The 22,806-nt window shown below is 40.7% G+C and overlaps 2 protein-coding genes across 5 annotated transcripts in view; both read left to right on the top strand.

Annotated features, from left to right (window-relative positions):
- Positions 1-5,048, top strand: part of FMR1 (fragile X messenger ribonucleoprotein 1) — a 59,378-nt gene extending 54,330 nt beyond the window's left edge. For 2 of the 3 annotated variants that reach the window (XM_073358397.1, XM_073358396.1), the window contains one exon: positions 58-5,048. In XM_073358397.1, the coding sequence (XP_073214498.1) occupies positions 58-219 (162 nt within the window). In that variant the 3' untranslated portion in view covers positions 220-5,048. The remainder of the gene's footprint in view (positions 1-57) is intronic. The other variant, XM_073358398.1, reaches the window with a different exon arrangement.
- A 140-nt stretch (positions 5,049-5,188) lies between these two features.
- On the top strand, positions 5,189-22,306 carry FMR1NB (FMR1 neighbor). Of its 2 annotated transcripts, none has more exons than XM_073358395.1 (6): positions 5,189-7,171; positions 9,603-9,716; positions 11,504-11,644; positions 15,219-15,315; positions 19,227-19,369; positions 20,200-22,306. In XM_073358395.1, exons 1-6 carry the CDS (start codon positions 7,096-7,098, stop codon positions 20,256-20,258), a joined length of 630 nt encoding a protein of 209 aa, XP_073214496.1. In that variant the 5' UTR covers positions 5,189-7,095; the 3' UTR covers positions 20,259-22,306. The 2 variants fall into 2 exon arrangements, with proteins under 2 accessions (XP_073214496.1, XP_073214495.1); XM_073358394.1 differs by having other exon boundaries at positions 7,088-7,800.
- Positions 22,307-22,806: the final 500 nt, after the last annotated feature.

Genomic DNA, 22,806 nt, shown 5'->3' with positions numbered 1-22,806 from the left:
CAGTTAACTTCAGCAATATTTAAAGGGTATGCTTTATATAACTGTAACTTGTTTCAGATCAGAATTGACTGCAATAATGAAAGGAGCGTCCACGCTAAAACATTACAGAATACCTCCAATGAAGGTAGTCGGCTGCGCACGGGTAAAGATCGTAATCAGAAGAAAGAGAAATCAGACAGTGTGGATGGTCAGCAACCATTGGTGAATGGAGTACCCTAAACTGCATAATTCTAAAGTCATATTTCCTATACTGTTTCAGTGATTCTTATTCCACATTAGAGAAACTTGTTAGGCCAAAGACAAATAGTAGGCAAAATGGCGCAGGGCATGAAATGAACATAAAAGTTCTGTTAGCCTTTTTTAACATCAGCAGTATGCAGTTGTTTTCAGAATAAGAAGTTATACAAATATTTGCATAAAAATATCTGAACTTCTGAAAAATGCTTTCAAGTACATCTTGCACTTCAAACAATGAGATTCTTTTCGTTTGTTTTAAAAATACTGAGCTGTGCATTGGTATACTTTTTGTTCAGTTGTACCATTTTAACGCATTGGGTCAAAAATCACTGCTCAATTTCAATTTTCAGAATAAATAGTGTTTGCAGTAATAAATTGGGCTTCTGTTTTCAATCTAACTTACAAGTTCTTCATGAAATGCTATGTCGTTTTATGTCCTGTGTCAGTTCACATTTTGGTCCACTTTTTCAGTATTTTAGTGGACTCTGAAATATGTGTGATGTAACAATTTGTCATTTTCATTAGCAAAAAAAGTTGTATGATCTGTGCCTTTTTTATATCTTGGCAGGTAGGAATATTATATTTGGATGCAGAAATCAGGGAAGATGAGTTGGAAACACTAAATGTAAAATATATGTAGCAAACCTTGTCAGACATTAGTACTTTATAGAAGAATGCATGCTTTCCATAATTTTTTCCTTACATAAGCATCAGATTAGGCAGTTATAAGAATAGGAGATTTCTTTTGCACTGAAGATTTGGCAAATAGTGTTATTGAGACGGGGTGTAATTTTTTTGTAGACAGTACAAGAAGTTTAAAAAAAAATCTTTCCATTTCTGGGAAATTAAAAATTCATTGTTACTGAGGGAACAAATGTAACTTGTTCACAAGCTAATAATGTGTGCCTGCTTTTTGGCCAGATGACCAATTAAAAATAACCTTTCTTCATCCTCACAAAAGTTTTGAAATTGTTCAAAATTTTAATTTGGAGCTTATCTCAAGGGAGATAAGAAGAACATTCCCACATGTGATAACCTGTTAAGTGCAGGGAGTAGTATAGCTAACTAACATTGGAGGCAGGAATAATTCATAATTTTTTTGAGGTACAAGGTCTGATTCACAAGCAGGTTTGGAAGGAGTTAGGGAACTTGATGCAAAGTACATAAAGGGGGATTTAAACGTACTTTTTTTTCTTTTTATTTCTGATCATGAATTAAATTTACTGGGTAAAACTGTATGAGGACTTTCATTTTAATCTATTTTTATTAAACTTACTCCAGTAGGAGTGCCACTGATTATGTACAGAACTGTACAAACATGATCTTGCCTCTGATGTATTTTGTGAGTTTTGTTTCTTTGCTTTTTTCATTCCACTGTTTTTCCTTGCATACAAGTACGCATATAAAAATGGCAACAAACTGCACATGATTTAACACATATAAAAATGTCTTAAAAAGTATTGCCAAACATTAATGTTGATTTCTAGTTATTTATTTTGGGAATGTATAGTATTTGAAAACAGAAATTGGTACCTTGCACACATCATCTGTAAACTGTTTGGTTTAAAATACTGTAGATAATTAACCAAGGTAGACTGACCTTGTAATGTAACCGCTCTTGGGCAATATTCTCTGTACATATTAGCTACAACAGATTGGATTTTATGTTGACATTTGTTTGGTTATAGTGCAATATATTTTGTATGCAAGCAGTTTCAATAAAGTTTGATCTTCCTCTGCTAACTGATGTTGATGCAATCCTTATAAATGATTGCTTTTAAAAACAGTCCACTTATAACAAGTAGAGAGAGCCTATATTTCTCTGTTAAAGTTTAACTGTAGCCATTGTTCCATATGTTGTAGAAAGCTTCTGAAACGTTACCAGTTTTCAAAAATTGGCAGGTAATGCTAAAAAAACGGAACCTCTTTGGTGAAATTGTACAATACATGTTGAGCTATTACAATATGCACTAGATTTTTTTTACACTCAAAGGCTGAGTTCAATAAGGTGCTAACTAGGTTATATGTGAATTACTAATTACTAAAACTTCAATTTGATGGGCTAATCACATTCCATTTTCAAATGCATTTTTGGGGTAATGGCATATTTTACAGTATTTCTGTGTGCTAAAGTTAAACATGTATCCCTTTCAATTCAAATTTCAATGTTTTTAAGTGTTAGTAAATTTCAAAAACATAAATTGTAAATCTAAATGTAAATTTTATTTTGAAAAATCATGCATTGTTACAAAGCTTGAAAGTGCAACATGTCTGATGCTTGGGTTCAGATCCTACTGGTAACTTATAAAGTATGGTCTAATGGATTAAAATTATTTTAAAAAATAAAGTTTTTTTTTTAAACAGTGAAAGGTATTTGTGAATGATGCCAAAGATTTAAGCTCAATAGGATTAAACACAAACCCTCTAAAATAACAAATGTATCTTCAAAAGTAAGGAGAAAATCACTTTTCCTTTCTTTGTTTCCCAGCTAGTTTTTATTGGGAGGGAGGTTTGAAAGTTGGCATATAGCCTCATCAAGGAGGATAGGTGTTCTATTTATTGATCATAAGAAATCTAGTATAATAGGAGATTCCCTCACCCCACCACCCCCTACTTAGCAGAATTACAGGGGGAAATTCCCCATGGGGAAAACAAATAAATAATAAAACTAACACTGTTCTCCTGCTCACCTTCACTGAGTGCATCTTGGGGTATAATTCTCAGTTTACAGTTCCCCTGTTTACCCTCACAGAGTGCAGCCTGGCAGATGAATCACTGCCAGGCACTAGGGATATGCTAAGTACTCAGACACAGACACCCCACACAAAGGCAATTCTCTACTCACGAGAGGAAGGCCAGCAGTCCAAATCAGATTTAGAGAAACAAATAGTAAAATAGGTTTAAATATAAACCACCAGAGGATAGACTGTCAGGTAAGAGAGTACTCAATATGGTATTCTGAAATTATGCTTAGGTCAGCAGCAGCCCTGCTCTAGCTACAGTTACATATTCCTCCTTATGCAGCCTGGGAAGGTGTAATACAGGGAGACTGATTTCCTGCCACACTTAAAAGATTGGAGAAGTATCAGACTGTCATCCCTAGCTGTTGTGGGTCACCCTGCCCCAATGTGCAAAGTATTGTTCCCAGTTTCTGTTGCAGGTTACCATGTCTCACCACCACCTCTACCTCCTTCCCACAGCAGATGACTATGGAGTCATGAGAGGGACAGCAGCCCAGATGTGGAAGAGGCAAGTAATAAGGGTCCTTTTGGCCCACCATTTCTTTATTTTTGTGCCAGTCTCCATTTTATAAGGCCAAGATGTTCCTCATTGTGCAGCAGTCAAAATTTAATGTGGTGTCACTACCAAAGAGAAATGTGGCCATCTTCTCTGGTGGCCAGGGATTATGCATTTCTAACGGGGGGAGAACTTTAACTGAAAGAGTGGCCTTGCTATTCAGATCCCCTTTGGGCCCCGGTAGCTACATTCTGGGAGGTGTCATCTCAGCAGCTTCTTTTGGGCATGAAAGCTCTGAAGTGGCAACAACAACAAAAATATGAACTGTCAGCTGATATCCTAAGTGGTCCAGGCATCCTTTCAGAAGCAGTGCTCACTTGAGTGGATGGCATTGCAAGGTATGGTCTGTCTCAACCTAAAAAAAAAAAAAAATCACACATCCTAAAGGGCGGGGGAGATAATGAGATTCAGTTCTGATTCATGCATGTATATGAGGCTTTGATCCTTGGGATCTGGTGCTCTGGCATATCAGTTCTCAGCTATCTTTGTGATACTGTGGGAAGCTTTATGGAAAGCTGAGGCTATTCACTCATCAGAAAAGTCAATTTAGACTCCTGACCCTTGCCAGAATTTATAGAAAGGAATAGAGGTGATCAGGCAAGTTTGAAGTGTGTGAAGAGCAACAATAGAAAATACTGCTTTACATGTGATACTAGAGCAAATGTAGGATCAGTAACTGCACTCTTGCCCCAGAGCTGGAGTTAGACCCCTGATCAGTGCCAGGCTGTCAGGCAACAAAAGGGCTACCAATAGCTTTGATCAAATGAGGTCCATCATGGGTATAGTCCAGAGACGGTACCCTGTGGAACTGTGCAAGAATTTCAGGAACAGCTTTGTCCCATTCCCCACTTAACTCATGGAAAGGCCACAACATGAATGAAATCATCCATCATCTACTTCAGAACATTTTAATCTGCTCCCAATCTTATTTCTAGCCTCAGAGAATCAGAGACTAGCAGAAACATCTAAAGTTCCGAAAGGAGTCTTGTCTTCAAGTATACCCAGTTTACCAGCCTCAGACCTTTGCAGATGGATGGATGGCAGCCTTTTTAATTGTCCCAACTTTGATTATTACTACTTGATCTTGCATGTGCCTCTAGAACATCTGTACAGGATCTTGATAGCAATAATACTGGCTTTTAGGGAAGAAGGAAATTAATTTCTTCCAGAATAAAATTTTTGATTAGGGTTTTGTACAGAGAGTTAAAGGGCAAACACAGCGATATGGGAATGGGTGCCAGAAAAAGAGAGCACAGTGTTCACCAGTTGGAACAAAATGATTCTCCTGACCTGGATGGAGCAGTGTCCTATCTCAATGTGCACAGCGTGCTCAGAGATGAACACCCAAAATTTGCCTGGCAGAAGTCAGCTTTGCAGAATGGCCCCAACACCCAGAAATAGATCACTCACCGTAAGTTAGTTTGGTGGGCTGGTGACCAATCTGTAATGTAGGAAAGTAGATTTGAATTACCCTGACCATGGAAGGTTTCAGAGGAGTAACAGCCGTATTAGTCTGTATTCGCAAAAAGAAAAGGAGTACTTGTGGCACCTTAGAGACTAACCAATTTATTTGAGCAGAGCTGTCGTGAGCTACAGCTCACTTTGTAGCTCACGAAAGCTCTGCTCAAATAAATTGGTTAGTCTCTAAGGTGCCACAAGTACTCCTGACCATGGAAGTTTTCTCAACTGAAGGGAACTTCAGGAGCTTTGGGCATTCACTGCTCAGCGACTGACAGGTGCAGCTGCCTCCAGGCTGCAGTACCTATTGTAAATGATCTGTGGACCTTATTACACAAAGGAAGTTTTCAGGTAAACACAGATTTCCGTAATCCTGCAGCCCAAGGTGAAACTCCTAAAATCTTAAAGGCTCCAGAAAGGCACTTTTAGTCAAACGGCTTCAGAAAATAGAGAAGGATTTGTGTTTTAGTTCAATTCACTCAGATCTGTTAAGTCATCTCTCAATTCTCCACTGATACATGAGTTTGGGAGTGCTCAGATATAGTCTCTTTACAATGAAGTTGAAACAAATTATGTCCTGCTGTTTCCCATGTCGGTGTTGGGGGTGGGTGGGAAATAAGGCCTGTACCTCTAGGTCTAGCACAAGGACAGGAGCAGTCTAAGTTATTAGGCAATAACTTATGCTGTTCCAGTTGGTACTGGCTTCTTCGGGGAATAAAATTCCCTATCCTGCATCTGACTTGACTTCTCCCTTTCCCCCAGATCTCTGACAAAAGACTCTGGCGCACTGCTATCACCTGTGTATTCTCTATTGTGACCTATCCCATTGGTAACAGAGGTTCCTATTGTCATGGACATTGCTGCCTTACTATCCTTCCTCTCCTGCCCCGGACAGCTTTGCAGTGATTATACCTGCACAAGGGACTCCTTGGCTGAGACATAACATCCCACATCTGCCTGTTTCTGCTATGACTGCGGCGAAGGTAGATAGCAGAGATGTGTCTGGAGCAGGGAAATCAGGAATTTTCCTCCAGTGTCTTCTGGCTCTTTGTTCCTGTTCTCTGACACCAATCCTTTTCTATAGTATTCTACAATATTAATCCATCCCACTGCACAAGTGTTTTTCTCCTCCTTTAGCAGCGTCTCACTGGGTTTCCTTGATCACTCAAAAGAAAACCATTTTAAGGGGACTATGAATAAAATGCCATCTTACTTTTATATCCGTTTGTCCAACACCTTGCACAATGGTGTCCTGATCCCCTCAATTGGAACGCCTAGGTTTTACCACAATACAAATAATCATGATGAGCCTTTCATCCTCAGGATCCCAGCATGCTTTAAAAGCTTAATCTGTATGACAGTTGAAGAGAGAGTCATCAGCAGGGGAGAAAATAAGTTAACAGCCAGATCAATGTTGCGCAGCATCCTGCAGAGTAGTGGGGAGGGAAAATGTTGTCTGAAGATACCAGGTCAAACCAACTGTTAAAGTGCCATGAGACCTTTTGTGACTAGGCAGGATGGACAGGGCCTCTGTTGTAATGCCTTCATCCAAAAGCCCTTCATACTCTGACAGGATCTCTATTGACCAAGCTTGGAAGGATGAAGAACTTAACTGGCTGAGCGATGACTAGAATCTCAAGACCCAAAGGCTTTGCTTTTTCAATCTTGGCCTCTTAACCTGGACTAACACTCTGAGGGAAGATTTTTAAAGATGACTAGAGATTGGGTTTATCTCAGTTTTAGACATCCACCCTGAGATTCCCTCAAACGGGGAGTCTCTTAAAAAAAAAAAAAAAAAAAAAGTGCTGAATGCCCTGCCCTCCCTCTGAAAATCAGTCCCCTTTTAAGGTGTCTCACATTAAACACCCAAAATTTCAGATACCCCAAATCTCTAGTCACTTTTGAAAACCCCTGACCATCACATTTTGGAAGTGCTTCGTTTGTTTCTTTGTTTCTTTAATGGAGGAAGATACAGTTCCTTCTACTGTGGCTCTGTCCAACTTCCTATGTTGCATTTTTACAAACCTACAAAAAGGAAAAATCCAGAAAGGCTTTTGAGTTATGGTGACTTAAATGCACGTATAACTCTGATTTGTTGCAGTAATGATGCAAATGGTGACTGGTACTCACTTTTGGGGGAACTGTGTGATTTTGGTGATGTCTCCTAGCATCTGTCCAAGTGAGTACTGCAAAAAGTATTTTAATAGAAGTAGCAAGTAATTTTACTATTGGGAAAGTAAGCTATTGTCTCATCAACGTTATTTTTGGCTGCAGTACGCCAAGTGCTATAGAAATTCCAGTGTTTCAAATTGCACAGGATGCTGCAGATTGATTTATGTTAAATTTTAAAAAAATATTTCTCTCCCCAAATTGTAGCCCATCTCTTTTGCCTGTCTGTCCAGGCTTTAGATGGGAAACAGCTGTCTGTTGTCTTCTACCAGGTATTGAATTTTATTCTTTTTTACCTTTTTTATAGATTTTTCTGCCATAAAGAAATAATTAGAGTGATCCCATTTGACAATCTGACTCAGCCTGTCAAAGGGTGAAATCAGGAGAGCCAGAAAGCCTGTTAAGTGACGTATTTGGGCCCTGTACAATGATAGCACGGAAGGCTTAAGGGGACTTATGGCAAGCCAAGTTGTCAGGCAATGGGTGCTATGAGTAGAAGCACACCCTGTATTGTCAAACACGCATAACAGAACATGAGGGATCCACACTCACATTTGACCCTTTGCTCTTCGGGATGTCACACCACAAATGCAGCACACTTTGCCTGCAGGGAGAGGAAGAGCCATTGGTTGCTCCGCTGTGAGTACTTTTCAGGAGTGATATTGAAAGGGTTCAGACACATCTGGAAGAGTCCGTTGCTCTAACATGAGGGGAAATTACTTTTTAATCACCTTCAACTCCTAATAGTCTAGGGAGAGTTTACATCCAGCCATGGATGCACACACTCAGAATCTCCATAGTACAAGCTGTGTTTGTGCATAGAGTCCTGCCAATCTGCAGATATCTGCTTTATATCCACAGCTATGGATGTAAATACAGATATCCACAGACCATTTTAACGGATGCAGATCCAGATTTTAAGTCTAGAGCCCTGCAAATCTTCAATATCTGTGGATCATTTTTGCGGATCAGATACAGATATAAATTTTTCAACCGTGCAGGGATCTATTTGTGTGCAGGGTAGTTGCAGCTTCGTAGCTCTCTGTTCTTAGTATGGAGCCACATGCATGTTCCTTTAATAGGCTTGGATTGTTCTCCATAAGAAGGGGAAACCTGGGCTCGACCAGGTTCATCAGCAGTATAATCAGTTGCCCCTGCCACTTGATTACAGGAGTAACTCCATAAGCTGATAGCAATAGTAGGATCTTATTCTCTTATATGGCCTAGCCTCTGGAGGGGAACTTGTAATTTCACAGTTTTTCCAAGAAATGGCCACAAATTTTATTGAAAAGTAAGATGACTGCTAGCCAACCAACATTTCCGCAATATCTGCCACTAATATCTCAGCTATGAGATGCTGGAACTCAGCCTTGTGTTGACTCATGAGTCCTGGTGATTCATTACATTTTGCTCTCAGGTTTCACCACCTCTCCTTTTAATCCATCTGTTGATATTGCCTCAGTGGTATTGTGTAATGAATTTCTTCATTTTCAATTATTATCTTTGTTGTACCAAGAAAGAGGATTGTCTTGTGGTTAAGACACTGGCCTGAGACATAGGCAGTCTGGATTCAACCCCTGCCTTTGCCACAGATTTCCTGTGTGGCCTTGGCAATCTCTCTCTGCTTCATTTCACCGCTTGCCAAATATGGATAGTGATGATACTTCCTTTCCCCTACCTTTGGGCTGGTCTACACTACAGCTGTAAGTCGACCTTAGTTACGCTACTTCAGTTACGTAAGTTACGTAACTGACATCGACATAACTTAGGTAGACTTAGGTGTCTACACTGCACTGTGTCAATGGGAGATGCGTTCCTGCCAACTTACCTTATGCTTCTTGGGGAGTTGGAGTGCAGAAGTCAACAGGAGAGTGCTCTGCCATCAGCTTAGCAGGTCCTCATCAGACCCTCTAAATCGACACCGCTGCATCGATTGCAGCAGTGTCGAGCTAGACGTAAGTATAGACATGGCTATTAAGTTTGACCTCTGTGGGGCAGAGACTGGTTCTTATGGTTGTTGGTACAGTGTACAATGAGATTCTGATCTCAGATGAGACCTTAAAGGGCTGCTATTATATAAATAATGAAAAGGAAATACATCTACTGTTATATGGTGCAGGTTTTAAGTAATCTACAGCTTGTGTATGAACAGTAATGCTTTAGATCTTGACAATTTCTGATGGAAAGTGTTCTTTAGTATAATTTAAATTATACAAAGCGATAGTTCTTTGTTCATCTTGCTTCATGAAGCAAATTAAAGTAATATAATTGAATAGAGCCAAAAAAGACATTTATACTTAACCCTGCTAGCTATCAGTAGGCACAATTCATAATGACTATAAATGCCTTTGTAATAAAAGATAATCAGTATGAAAATGTCATTGCATGTAATTAATTATGTATATATTGATAGTAATGAGCTAATCATTATGAGCTTTCAGGTTTTGCTTCACCACTTCAGGATGTTGTAAAAAGAAGTGAAGTGGCACCCAACAAACCTAAAACGAAGCTAGAAGATATATCGGAAGCTCTATTAAATTTCTTCAATCCAGGGAGTAAGTGTTGCTGTGATCATTGTATTGTATTCTTTTTTTTTTTTCCGTGCATTCAACGTATTTGAAACATTCAACCCAATCGGTAAAATCTTGTTACAATGTCATTTAGCAGGTTCTATTAGAAGTGGCATTATAGCCATGTGACATTATATCTACATTTGGAACATAGATTTGCTTTCATTGTTGCATGATTATTGCCTGCTGTAAGGTCCTTCACTCTAATGACATGTTATAGACATGTTCGCAGTGTTATATTCATGCCATGTAACACTGGACACTTGCAAAGCAGTGCATGAAAGGAAGTAGTTGATGTGATTTGTCCATAAATATTGCTGTAGACATTGACCACATGATACTTGATGCTAAAAGTCTTCACTCACCCAGTGCTCCTTTGATTTCAATATGGGACTTTCAGATGTTCAAGGACTGCAAGAGTAGTTCCCTAATGAGATCTGAGAGCAATAAGGAAAAGGGAAACCGTTATGGGCAGCACTATAGGTATGCAGATCCTCAACTGGTGTCAATCTGCATAACCTCACTGAAAGTCATTGGCGCTACACCAATTTATACCAGCTGAAGATCTAGCCCCATAGACATAACAGAGTAACTGATTTAAATACCTGATCCTGTATTACTTAACGGAACTGGCCATTTACTTCAATGGGTACAGGATCAAGGATGCAATAAAAGTGAATTTAGCAGGATCTATATGATGTCCCACAATTGCTGTGTAAGTGCCTGACAAGGGAAGATACGTAGTCGTAGTTTTACTGAATGCCCTGTTCTCCCCACGCCCCGTTTAATAATTTCTAATGTTCATATTTGTATCTAAGTCTTTTATGTGAAAGTACATATGCTTTGTTTGGGAAATACAGTTACTTTCTTGAACACTGCAAATACCCGTTTTACTGAAAAGTAAATTGCACATAACATGTTGGAGATGTCCCATTATTCATAAATATTTTATACATTTAGACCTTTATACAGAGTTTCTGAAAAAATTAGGTATTAAACAGCAAATTTTAAATATATTTCAAACGTACTGTAGCCATCTGGATGATATTTTCTTAGGTTTTTTGTCCCTGCTGGCTGAAAATGACTTCCCAGTAGGTGCATACCATTAAGTATCAGGCAAAGAGATATATAGGTAGCTGCAGCATACCGTGTGGTCGGTCTTTCAGAAAACCATGTACTAGAATGAAAACTTATGAGGGTTTTTGTGTTGCATTTTCTTTATGAGCAGATCTCTGCTCAGAAAGCTAAATCTCCTTTTCTAGTTATTTTTTAAAACTTTAAAAATTAGAAGCACATGACACTGTGCGATTTAGATTATACTTAAATATATTAAGGTTTCTGTTCCTAAAACATCAACAGTTCTTTCAAGGTGTCTTAGGTTATATGATCAAAGCTTCCTTTGAGCTTTAGTTGTTGTTGTTTTATTTATATATTTTATTTTATTTTATTTTATTTATTACCACCACAGCGCCTAGGCATCCTAATCATGGGCCAGGACCCCAATGTGCTAGGTGCTGTACAAATACATAAGAGATGATACCTGCCCCTAAGAAGTTTATAATCTAATATGGAGTGATTGTTCCATATCCAAAAATTGATTATACCATTCCCTTGAATGTGTTCCCCATGAAAACATGCTGAATATATATAATTATCATAATATTATAAAATATACAACTGTATAATTATTGAATAAAATTATAATTATGTAATTATTTGATTGAGATTTGTTCTGAGAACTGAAACATCATGCTTTATTTAATTTTTGAAAGCTTGTCGGCCCAAAGAAGATCAAACAGTAGTTGCTTGCCAAGCAGGAGAGAATATTAACAAGACTACTTGTCTGAAAAATAGGTGTTGTCACTCTTCCAAAAAAAGCAGTCAGCTGAAGTGCTTTTCTCCACTCAAAGACAGTAAGTTAGTCCTGTGAATTGTTGCAGAATTCTCTTAGCCAAATGCATCATCGGCTCAGATTCTGTGTTCTTCTGTTTATTACCCTAACTTTTCAGTGTACCACTCTGACAGGTAAGCTATAGCTTGTTGTCCTGGTTGCATATAATGTAATAAAGGGGTCAGATCATGTAGAAAATGTAGAAAAAATCCAAAATATTTAATAAATTTCACTTGCTATTCTGTTGTTTAACAGTGTCATTAAAACTGCAATTAATCATGATTAATTTTTTGAGCTAATTGTGTGAGTTAATTGCGATTAATTGACAACCCTAATGGATATGGGTTTATATCCAGGGCACTGTCAAAGACAAGATACTAGACTAGAGTAGTTCTGGGAGATTTGCCATTGACTTCAGTGGGAACAGGATCAAGCCCTAAGAAAACTCTGAAAAAGTTAGACATCAATATTACAATGGAAGGTAATTTCTAGTTGAGGTGGGCCAGACTTTACAGCTCATATAAACTAGCATATCTCCATTGACTTGAATGCTGCTACACCAATTTATGTGAGCTGAAGACCATCACCATGTTCCCATTACGCCACTGGCATTTAGGCCAGTGATGAAACTCCTCCACTCCTGTCTTTTTCTGGCAAGTCTTTCAATAGTTCCTCAGCTGTGCCCCAGGTTTTTCAGCTCGGCTTCCACAGCTCTTTGCCATGTTGTGTTCGGGCGGTCTCATTTTTGCTTGCCTTCAGGTTTCCATCTTCTTGCTACTCTGGTGAGGGAATCAGTTTCCATCCGAAGCACATGGCCAATCCATCTCCAGTGCCTCCTGGCAATGATGCTGCTCATATCTTGTTGGCTGCACTGTGTCAATAGATCTTCATTTGAGATTGTTCTGGGCCAAAAGATACAGAGGATTTTTCTGAGGCAGGTTGTATGGAATGAAGACAGTTTGGACGTGTCATACTTTTTCATGCCCAAGCATTCTGCTCTCTAAAGTAGTGCTGAAAGTACATAGCTATGATAAATCTTGAATTTGGTTTTGGTGTTGTATTTTGATGATTTCCAGACTGTATTTAAGCTCCTGAAGGTGTTCCTGGCTTTACTGATTCTGTTTCGGCTGTCCTGACTTGTTCTGCTGTCCTGGCAGATGGTGCTGCCAAATATGTGAATGTTTCTGCATTGGTGAGAACATAATCCTCTATCCGTACTGGTGATGGTTAGGCAATATTAAAGGTCAAATCATCTGTCTTTTTGCAGTTGATTTTCAGTCCAATTTGCTGGCTGAATGCATTGAGTCGAGTTGTTTTTTCTTGTATGTGGTGTTGAGTATGTGATAGGAGAGTGAGATCATCTGCGAAGTCCAGATCTTCAAGCGATGAGAAGGGTGTCCATTTAATGCCTTTTGGCACGTCTTCTGTTGTACGCCACATTACCCAGTTGACTTCAAAACTGAGCTTGCTGTGATCAACACTGCATGTTGGAATAGAAGCTTTTAATAATGTTGATTATATAGAGAGGAATTCCATATGCCCACAGAATGCGCCATAGCCTGGTCCTGTGAATGCTATCAAAAGCCTTCTCAAAGTCTATGAAATTTATGTAGAGTTGTCATTGCCATTCTAAGCATTGTCCTATTGTTTTGTAGAGTGAGGATCTGCTCTGTGCATCCACACACACCCTTTCCAAAAACTGGCTTGCTCTTTTCTGAGAACGCTATTGATTGCCTCTGATATACGCTGGACTATGATCTTGCACAATATTTTGCTTGGCACAGATAAAAGTGTGATGATATGCCAGTTATTTCAATCACTGAGAGTTCCTTTCTTTATCTTCACGATAATCCCATTGGTCCACTCACCTGGCACTTTTTCCCTTTCCCAGACTGAGGTGAATAGAGGGGCCAGGATAGATGCGGCTAACTCAGGATTTACCTTGAACAATTCTGCATGCTAGTTATCCTTGCCAGGAGCTTTCCCATTTTTTAAGGATTTGATGGATTGAATGATGTCTTCCTTAGTGGGGGTGTCTGTATTGTTATGAAGATCTGGCCTCATATTTCCATGAAATCCCAAAGAAATATTCATAAGTTAATTCAGTTTCCATTTATTTGAGCACACAGCACTAATAATGGAAACAACAAACCAAAGTAAGATCACATTCTGATATCTTTACTCCAGTTTAGTACCATCTTATTCCAGGAGTGATTCCACTGGCTTGAGGGGGAGCTATTCACAGAGTAAGGTACTATTCAGTGTGAGTCAAGCTACCAGCATCTGTAAATTAGTGAGAGGCATGACTCAGTCATAAAGTCTTTAATAATATTCAGTCTACGATTTGGCTATGTTATATGTAAAAAGACCGGTCGCCATAGTGGAGACAAAAGATATACAGTGAATTACAGCTCTCTACTTCAGTTCCAGGACATGCACGGAAATGAACATTAACATTAAATATGCTTATTTAGCAGCAACTGCTTGATTCCTCATTTAATTTAAGCTTTTATTGTTTGGAGGTAAGCATCAAGGGCCTAATATTTTACCTAGTTACCTAGTTGTAAATTCATTGGCTCTGTGAATACTCCAGGGTGTAAAACACATGTCCAAAGAAAACACACACACTTATGGCCCTGGAAACACATGCTGTGTGCATCATAACTGCAGAGATCAATCTGTTAACAAAAGGCAAACACTTAACAGACATTAGACTCAGGGCACTCACATTTCTGTAGGGGACTCAAGGGCTTGATCTTGGGAGTTTTGCTGTTGACTTTAATGGGAACAGGCTCAGGCCTTAAGAAAAATGTTGCAAAAGCTGGGGCTTGGGGGTCGGGACCCTTCAGGGCATTGCAAGCTGTCAGCCTCCACCTCAAATCCCGCTTTGCATCCAGCATTTATAATAGTGTTAAATATTTTAAAAAGTTTTTAATTTTATAAGGGGGGGGGCGCACTCAGAGGTTTGCTATGTGAAAGGGAGTCACCAGTGCAAAAGTTTGAGAACTACTGAGCTAGAGACATCAATACTGCAACAGTGAAAGGTCATTTCTAGCAGAGATGGCCAGAGGTGCTGGAACTAAGGGTCCTGGGGGTGCTGCTGCACACTCTGGCTTGAAGTGGTTTCCATTATATGCAGAGTTTACAGCTTGATTCAATGGCTCTCAGCAGCCCTACTATAAAAATTGTTCCAGCACCTCTGGAGGTGGTTCTGAACTGGAACAGCAGCCTAAATTTTCATGACTGGCTGGTGATTTTATGTGTCTTAATTTTTGGGGTGCCCAATTTGAAATACCTTTAGAGGAGCCTCATTTTTAGGCTCTAGGCATACATAATCAAAAGTTACTTCTAAAAAACTGAGGCTTCCCTCTGAACCTATCAAATATCTGTGATGTTTGGATTCAGATCAGATTCCAGATTTGATCTTTTTAATCTGGACTCATTTCTAACATCTGCTTATTTTGCTCACATAACAGGACTAGTTAAACACATCTGGTTTTCTTAGATGTTGTTTTCTCAATTGCATCAGTCAAGTATGCTTGAATCTAGCTCTCTAGATCACACATAATTAATATATACTTCTATTGAACCAACAGGACTTCAGCTGACACTGCGACTGTTTGCACTTGGAATAGGAGGAATGATTATTTTGGGGTGTCTGCCATTTTTCTGCTGTACATATTTACAGGGAAGGTAAGAAAATATTGTGACACTGATCTAAACACATATCACACTACCGCAGTAACTTGGAAGTGTGGACTGTAGACTTGTTTAAAGCCATTAAGGGGGAAGAGGGCAGAAAGCAGTCAAGTCTATTGTATAAACATAAAAAAAAAAGTTTTACTTTAAAACCCCCCGTAAAAAGTAAAAATAATTTGACTTGGAAAAAGTTCTGGCCCAGCAGAAGTGAGAGCACGGCAACGGGAGTGCTTCTGGGACACATGCAGGGCTGGGAGTGAGTGGGGAGCGACCCACCTAGGCCCTTCCCAGTACCCCATTGTTTTAACCATTAAAAGAAATTTGCCAGAATTTCTGTTTGCCGGAAGCTGGGAATGGGCGACGGGGATGGATCACTTGATGATTACCTGTACTGTTCATTCCCTCTGGGGCACCTGGCATTGGCAACTGTTGGAAGACAGGATTCTGGGCTAGATGGACCTTTGGTCTCACCCAGTATGGCCATTCTTGTGTTATTTCCCCCATTATCCTCCCCTAACCCAGAGTAAAAGGGCACCAACAAGTACAATTCATGAACGCAAAGCTGACAAACAAGAAGTAGAACAAACCACATGACCACTTTGGGCCAGATTCACAAAGATCCGTAGGCACCTAACTTCCATGGAAATCAATGGAGTTAAGTGCCTAAATAATTTTGCCAATCTGGGTCTTAGTCTGGCAGTGTCTCAGTTATTTACAGGGGAAGCTGCAGTGCAGCAGCTGGGGTGAGGACATGAATAGCAGCCCTGGTAACCCACCCAGCTCTTGCCCAACCCAACATTTGCCCAACCCAACATGGGCTGGTGTCTAGATGGTGGTTCACCATGGTGTCCACTAGCAGGTATCCTAGATCCAGAGAAAACTCAGAAACAGCAGTGAAAGCGGGGGGAGGGGAAATATTCCCCCAGTGATAAGAGCGATTGATCGTTCCTTGTAATATAAGGGTAAGTGGAAGGAAACAAGAAAACAGCTCCATATTTGCGCCATCTCTCCTCACCGGTAGAGGGAGGGCAAAACCTTTTCTTTCACCTCAATCTTAGAGGACAGTTCTGCAAAATGGTGAAGTTATTTAAGGTAGGAAAATGGCTTTTGCACAGGTAGTGACATGCAACTGAATCAGGAATGTATGAAACATTAAGTGAATGTTATGCAAACGGTTTACAATATTGATATTATGGTGCCGTTCGGAATATATATGCTGTTATGGTAATGGGGAAAGATTTATTCGCCTAAGGTGGACATTCATATTGAATGGATAATACTTCATATAACACGTATAGCTCAGTTAAGGTGCCAGAACTGCCTTTTTTTTTTCTTAAGAATGTTTTCCAAGTGTGCAATTTGCTGTACTGAAAAGATAACAGGAGGCTGTGTGTGGGCATGCATACACACACTCCCGCTAATGCTGCGGCTTGCCAGATGGCTATTTGCTGGAGAGTTCCACATTTAGACAAATCCTGCTGTGCCAATTGCTACATTACAACTTACACTATGCTCAACAGCTGATGTTCAGAATGCAGAGAGCTACACTGTGCTGTCGGTGTCTCTGGAACCAGGAGGCGAAAAATTAGCATAAAATGATCTTCAAAAAATTGCTTGAAAATGAATTAATGTTTGTTCTTTTTGAGAGAACTCGCGTTAAAGTTTAAATGCTCATTTTTGTGGTTTTTTCATTACACAGTTTAACTAGGAATAGTGCTCTTTTGCTAAGAGGGCTTTTGTAATCTGGTGATTAACCAGATGCTAAATAGTTTTTATTTTCAGCATCATATATTGGAATTCTAGGAAAGAAGCAAACCTATAATGTAGTAACTTTGATAGAGTTTTGGTAGTTTAAGAAGGCTGCTGATAGAGGAGGGGGCCTTGACAAACATTCTTCTAATGGGCCATACCTTGGTATCTGGGAGGAATTTCTGATGGCTGCATCAGCATCCCAGAGACATGGCAGAACAGTTGACAGTGGAGTCCTGCATGCAACATTAATGTTGTTTGTAATGTAGCTGGTGGGGTGGGAGTTATAATTACGTTCTAGAGCTACAAAAAATTGGCTTCCGTGATGGCTGGCAAAACTCTTGGAGCATCGGGCCGTGGATTCACCAGAAACACCAGGCTTCTCCTAGGCCTGCCTCAAACCTCCCAATAAAAGATTACGTAGAGAGCTTCTGCAGAGTTGAGCTCCTCATCAGCTGCCACGAATTATGCCATTTTGCACAGCAGCACTTGCACCAGTTCTGTATCTAGGGACCTCCACATCTACAGGCAGAAGGGTGGGGCGGGATTTCTTTATATGTACTCTAGCCTTCACCTCTGGTCCAGTTCTAGCTCAGGTCACCAATTTTCTGGTTGTCTTCCTAGTTCTAGACACATCTCCAGATCACCATACGCTTGGGCATAGTTAGAAATGATTGGTTGTCTACTCAGGAGATGCCCCAGCACTTGGATAGCTAAAGTACTTGCCGAGCTCCGACCCGCAGTATGCCTCATTCTAGTCAATGCTATAATTAGTCACTACAGTCAATGGGTTTTTGTTCTTCATACTTCCTCACTAATGGTCTCTCTCTCTCTCTGCCTTCTGTCATGTGGGAAATTTGAGCTACACAGGATACACTTCTGTTATTTCTCCCCTACCTTTTCCTTTCTATTCTGTTGTCCCTCTCCTGGGCTTTTTTTGATGTTCCCATCCCCATTTCACATAATTTTTCCTTTCCTTGAGTTCTGGTTCTTGTACCATGCCCATCACCATGGTATCTGAGCTTCTCTCTTTCATAGCCCTGGTGTTTCCTCTTCTGGCTTACCCGTCCCACCTCCTGCCAGGATAAGTGGGAAAGGTGACCTACTGGGCAGATACTTGAAAAATACATGGATAGTCTACAGCTGAGTCCTACTGGTATAGATCTTTATTGAGCACCTTTCATTTCATACTTCAGAATTCCTAAAGGGGTGCTGTAAGATAGGGTTTGGTGTTTTGTAGCTATGCAAGAACTTGCTGGCCATATTTGCCGTACTAGAATCATTGATTGACACTGGGGATGGTTGAGCCTCATGGAGTTCGTAATTTTGCAAATCGCATGAACTATCTTTGGTAATTCCCAAAAGTAGCTCCAGGTTGAGAATCTCCCCCACCCCCATGCAATATCCATGTTTTATCAAGGGTGATCAAATACAAAACTAAATTTAGCTAAAAGGGAAACCTATGCTATGGGTTAAGGATAGAAGAATACCAAAATGCTATTCTAACACCAGAGGGCCAGATCCTCAGGACTGGTCAAAGTCGCACTGGCTACGGCAGCCCCTCAGGTCATTCCAGCAACCAGGGACTGTTGGAGTGCAATTCCATGGTTGTTTCCTTGGCCATGTGATCTACCCTAGGGGGATCCCAGATGGCCATTTAAACAGATTTAATGGGACCAAGGATTTGATCAACAGTATCTACATTTTCATTAGATTTTTTTTTTGCTTTCTTCCTCTTCGCTTCCATTGTTCAGTCTCTCCTAATTTAAATTTAAATAATAATTTAATTTAAATAAATTTGAGTGAACCATCTGAACTCACATTGTTCTAGCTGGTTCAAAATTATGCAAAATAAATAGACGATCTCTAGTTCAAAGATATGATAACTAAAGTAGTTGATGCAAATGGATTTTATAAAAGACTGGGAAGGAGGTGTGGAATATATGGTGAAAAAGCAGAGAAGGCCTTGGAAGAAAACCTCAGAGATGGCAAAGCCTTTGTCCGGGTGCTTTTCCTTGCCTGAAACTCCTTTAACTTCTAGGGCTGAAATTCTGGCCCTACTCAAGTCAATGCCAGTTAGGATTTCACCCTAGGTCTTGTGATCTTTCCTCCTTTGTATAGGACTCAATTTCAGTTGCAGTTTTAATGTGTTGCAGTAAGTGTGCCAACCCTTTGCTCAGAGCAAACAAAGAAGTTGAGCAAATTGTGCAGAAGCAAACAGATAGGAGTGAAAACATTGGTGGCTATTTACTGGATTTACTTAGAGAAGATGCTAAGGACCACAAGCGCAAGAAGAAAGGTAGGGATTTGATTTAAAAGTTAATCTAAACTGTTAATTGTTAGAGTATTACCTCGGTGTTTCAGTTAGTGTTGTTGCCTTAGTACCTATTCCTTAACTGTATAGTAATAAACACTGGCAGCCAGCCTCTAGACCAATAAACTATGCCAACAGGCCCAATTTATTCGGTATCACCCCAATTTTTTGGCATGGGAGAAGTAGGGGATCTGCATGGTGAAAAGGAAAAATCCTTTCCTCTTCCCTAGGATGAAGAATGAGTCTCACCATGGCCAATACTGCAGCCCTGAGTTTGCAATAGCCCCCACTGCTCCTTCAGGTGCATCTGTGCACTGGTGGATACACTGGCCCTGCCCCCTCTCTCCTCCCAGTCAGCCCCAGCTCTGCAAAAACTCTCGTGTTGGGTGCATGGAGGAACCAACCAAAGAGTCGGGTTAACCTGCTCACAGGAGGTGAGGATCCATTGCAAAGACCTGATAAATCCTATCCTGCCACGCCAGCATGGAGAAGGATGGGCAGGATTTAACTCTGTGGTCTCTGCATGATCCTTTAGGGTCAGATTCTGCCACCCTATCTTGCACGGAGGAGCACTTTACTTCACAAGTAGCCTCATTGAAATGAATGGGACTGATGGTGGAGTAAAGCGCTGCTCCCACTGTGTGAGGATACCATAATCTGGCCCATAATAAGTAACATTTAACAGTGGCGTGAAAAGAGCCATGAGTCAATGATAAAACCTGAAAGCAAGAGCATTAGTTTAGAGCAAAGGAGATTTTAAACACTACCCTAACTCTGCCTTTACACTGTGTTTGGTATTTCTTTTTCCTTTATAGAGAAAATGCCAGCTGATCTTGAACAGCCTGGGCAAGACAAGGATGCCAGTGTAACCTGAGTGTATGTCAGAAAACAAGTTGTGTTTTGTTAGTGTCAAGATCTTGTGATAACTGATGCTGAGTTTTTGCACCAGAAATTCTTAATATTTGATAAACTTACAGCTTTATCAGCTTATCCACCTCCATTTCATTTAAATATCTCCTGGGAGGAGCACCGTCATTGCTAAGCAGGCTTACGCTACTGGGGCCAGTTCCTCAGTCAGTGTTAGTCCTCCACTAGTAAGATAGTAGAGTCCTCTGAACTGTAATACCCCTGAGCAAGGCAAGTAAGAGCTCCAACGAAGAGAAGAGATCAGTTAAATTTAGAAGTGATGGTTGCCATTCACTACATTTGTTGCCAGAGTGACATCCCAGTTAAAGTCCTCTGATTAAGTGGGAGGTATGTGATTATAATGCCAGCAGTTTACACTTTCATAACCAGCTAAATTCACTATCCTTTACTGGAAAGTATAAAATCTACATGTAAAATTTCCCTGAAATCAGGAGATTTAGGAGGACAAATTAGCTGATGTGGCCTGGGTTTCAGACTAGCATAATTAATTAATTAAGCCCCGTGTATCCTGAGGGGCAGTTATTGCTAGATGTCCAAGTGTAATAGTTGGAACAAGCTTCTGTTGTGTCTGACATTTTTTCTTAACATTTCACCTCCAGTAGTGGTAGCAGTGGCCTGGTCACTTAAATCACTGTGTCTCAGGAGCTTTGCCGACCCTAGTGAATTGTGCTATTAGAAGTTGAACTGATGTGATTGAGCCAGTGTGAGTAGCTGTGATGCAGTGCACAAGCCACCCTACTTCAGGTGCAGTTCTCGCCTGTGTCCACACGCAGCACTCGAATCAGTTGATGCAATTGCACAGTCACTTGGGTTCTTATCCAATGGATTCTGACAGAGCTCCTTAAAGCACTGAATTTTGGAAAGTCATGCACGGTGTTCTGACATCCTAAAGGATTTGTGGAAGGAAGTCCCTTAACTCTTGGAGAATTGCTGGCATTTGGGCAATTTATTCTGAAAAGGGAGCTCAGGCTGGGGTGATCAGAGCTCGCTCTCTGCTAAGTGAGCATATTTGGTGACTGAAGACCTTAAAGTTCAGCACAGATTGTCCAAGGAATTCCAAAGGCAACAGTGTAGAGCACGTGGGCAATCAGAGACCAAAATCAGTGGTTCATGGACTTCAAGCTACAGCTCTTGGATGCAGGCATTGCTCTCTCTGCCCCATGCTAGCCTGTTCCAGGCAGAGCAACACTTTGAGGCCATGACTACGACTCATTAACTGGTAGAACAAGTTGTTCTTAGGACTTGGAATGAGTAGCACTGACTGCAGAATTTCCAAGGCATGGGAGACATTTCTGTGCCTGTTTGAGGAACTTTCCACCACATTACAGCACCAGGCCACCAGAATGAGGACTCTGATCACAATGGAAATAAGCATGGTGATCACCCTGTGGAAACTGACTACCTTGGATGCTTACTGGACGCCAGTTGTGGGTTGGGAAGTTCATTGTTCAGGGTGTTGTGCTGGAGGTGTGCATGGCAAAACTTCAAATGCTGCTGGAGGTGTGATTAAGGTGACTGGAGGGTTTTGAACACTTAAGTTGCCCAAACTGTGCAGGTGACATTGAGAAATAACCCCGAGCCCATTCTGAGCCAGCCATGTCAGCCCAAAGAAGATGGGAATATCAGTGATTACCGCTCCATGGTGATGCAAGCACTGGTGGACCCTCATAACCATTTCTTGGAGATTTTCATCATTTGATGTGCGTAAAATGCCAGAATTTTGAAGAACTCAGCTGTTTTCAGGAGAGGACAGCGTGGGGCACTCTTCACGAGCCAGAGAATAACTATTAATGTGGTCTCTGCCCTTACTGTGATTCTGGGAGACTGCATACCTGTTGAGTCCTTGGACTTGAAATCGTGCCATTATCACAGCAGTCGTGACAGACGGGGGGGGGGGGGGGGTGAGAACCTGGATTTGTGCTGGAAATGGCCCACCTTGATTATCATACACATTGTAAAGAGAGTGGTCACTTTGGATAAGCTATTACCAGCAGGAGAGTAGGGTGGGAGGAGGTATTGTTTCATGGTCTCTGTATATATGATGTCTTCTGCAGTTTCCACAGTATGCATCCGATGAAGTGAGCTGTAGCTCACGAAAGCTTATGCTCAAATAAATTGGTTAGTCTCTAAGGTGCCGCAAGTACTCCTTTTCTTTTTGCGACTTCAGACTAACACGGCTGTTACTCTGAAACCACTTTAACTGCAGAGGCAGCAGGTGGAAGATAGTTTGTGGGGGAGGATGGGGTGAGGGGGCATATGCATTTGGGTAGCTTATTGTAAGGAAGAGTAGCCTGCTGCAATGCAATGACAGTGCAATCAGTGACCTTGCTGCTGATTATGCACACCTACATGCAGGCCCTTTAGAACTTGATATTGCACCTACTGCCAGTACCAGGTGAGGGACCTTTGGCAGAGCTGCTTTAGGTATTAATTTTGCAAACAAACGAGCCAGCGATGCTTTTGATGTTGCGCAGGGGGATGACCGTGACTAGTGT

This window comes from Lepidochelys kempii, chromosome 9 (assembly GCF_965140265.1).
Source record: "Lepidochelys kempii isolate rLepKem1 chromosome 9, rLepKem1.hap2, whole genome shotgun sequence".
In the NCBI taxonomy this organism is placed as follows: domain Eukaryota; kingdom Metazoa; phylum Chordata; order Testudines; family Cheloniidae; genus Lepidochelys; species Lepidochelys kempii.
The sequence above is the reverse complement of the archived record's forward strand: the minus strand, read 5'-3'. Positions and strand labels throughout refer to the sequence as shown.

What these genes read in the sequence shown, in the direction of transcription:
- FMR1NB (XM_073358394.1), top strand. Translation starts at nt 7,695, where the DNA reads ATGAGGGATCCACACTCACATTTGACCCTTTGCTCTTCGGGATGTCAC. An exon ending in AAATTTCTTCAATCCAGGGA is followed by an intron (nt 9,717 to 11,503) that starts GTAAGTGTTGCT and finishes AATTTTTGAAAG; the next exon opens with CTTGTCGGCCCAAAGAAGAT. An exon ending in CTTTTCTCCACTCAAAGACA is followed by an intron (nt 11,645 to 15,218) that starts GTAAGTTAGTCC and finishes TTGAACCAACAG; the next exon opens with GACTTCAGCTGACACTGCGA.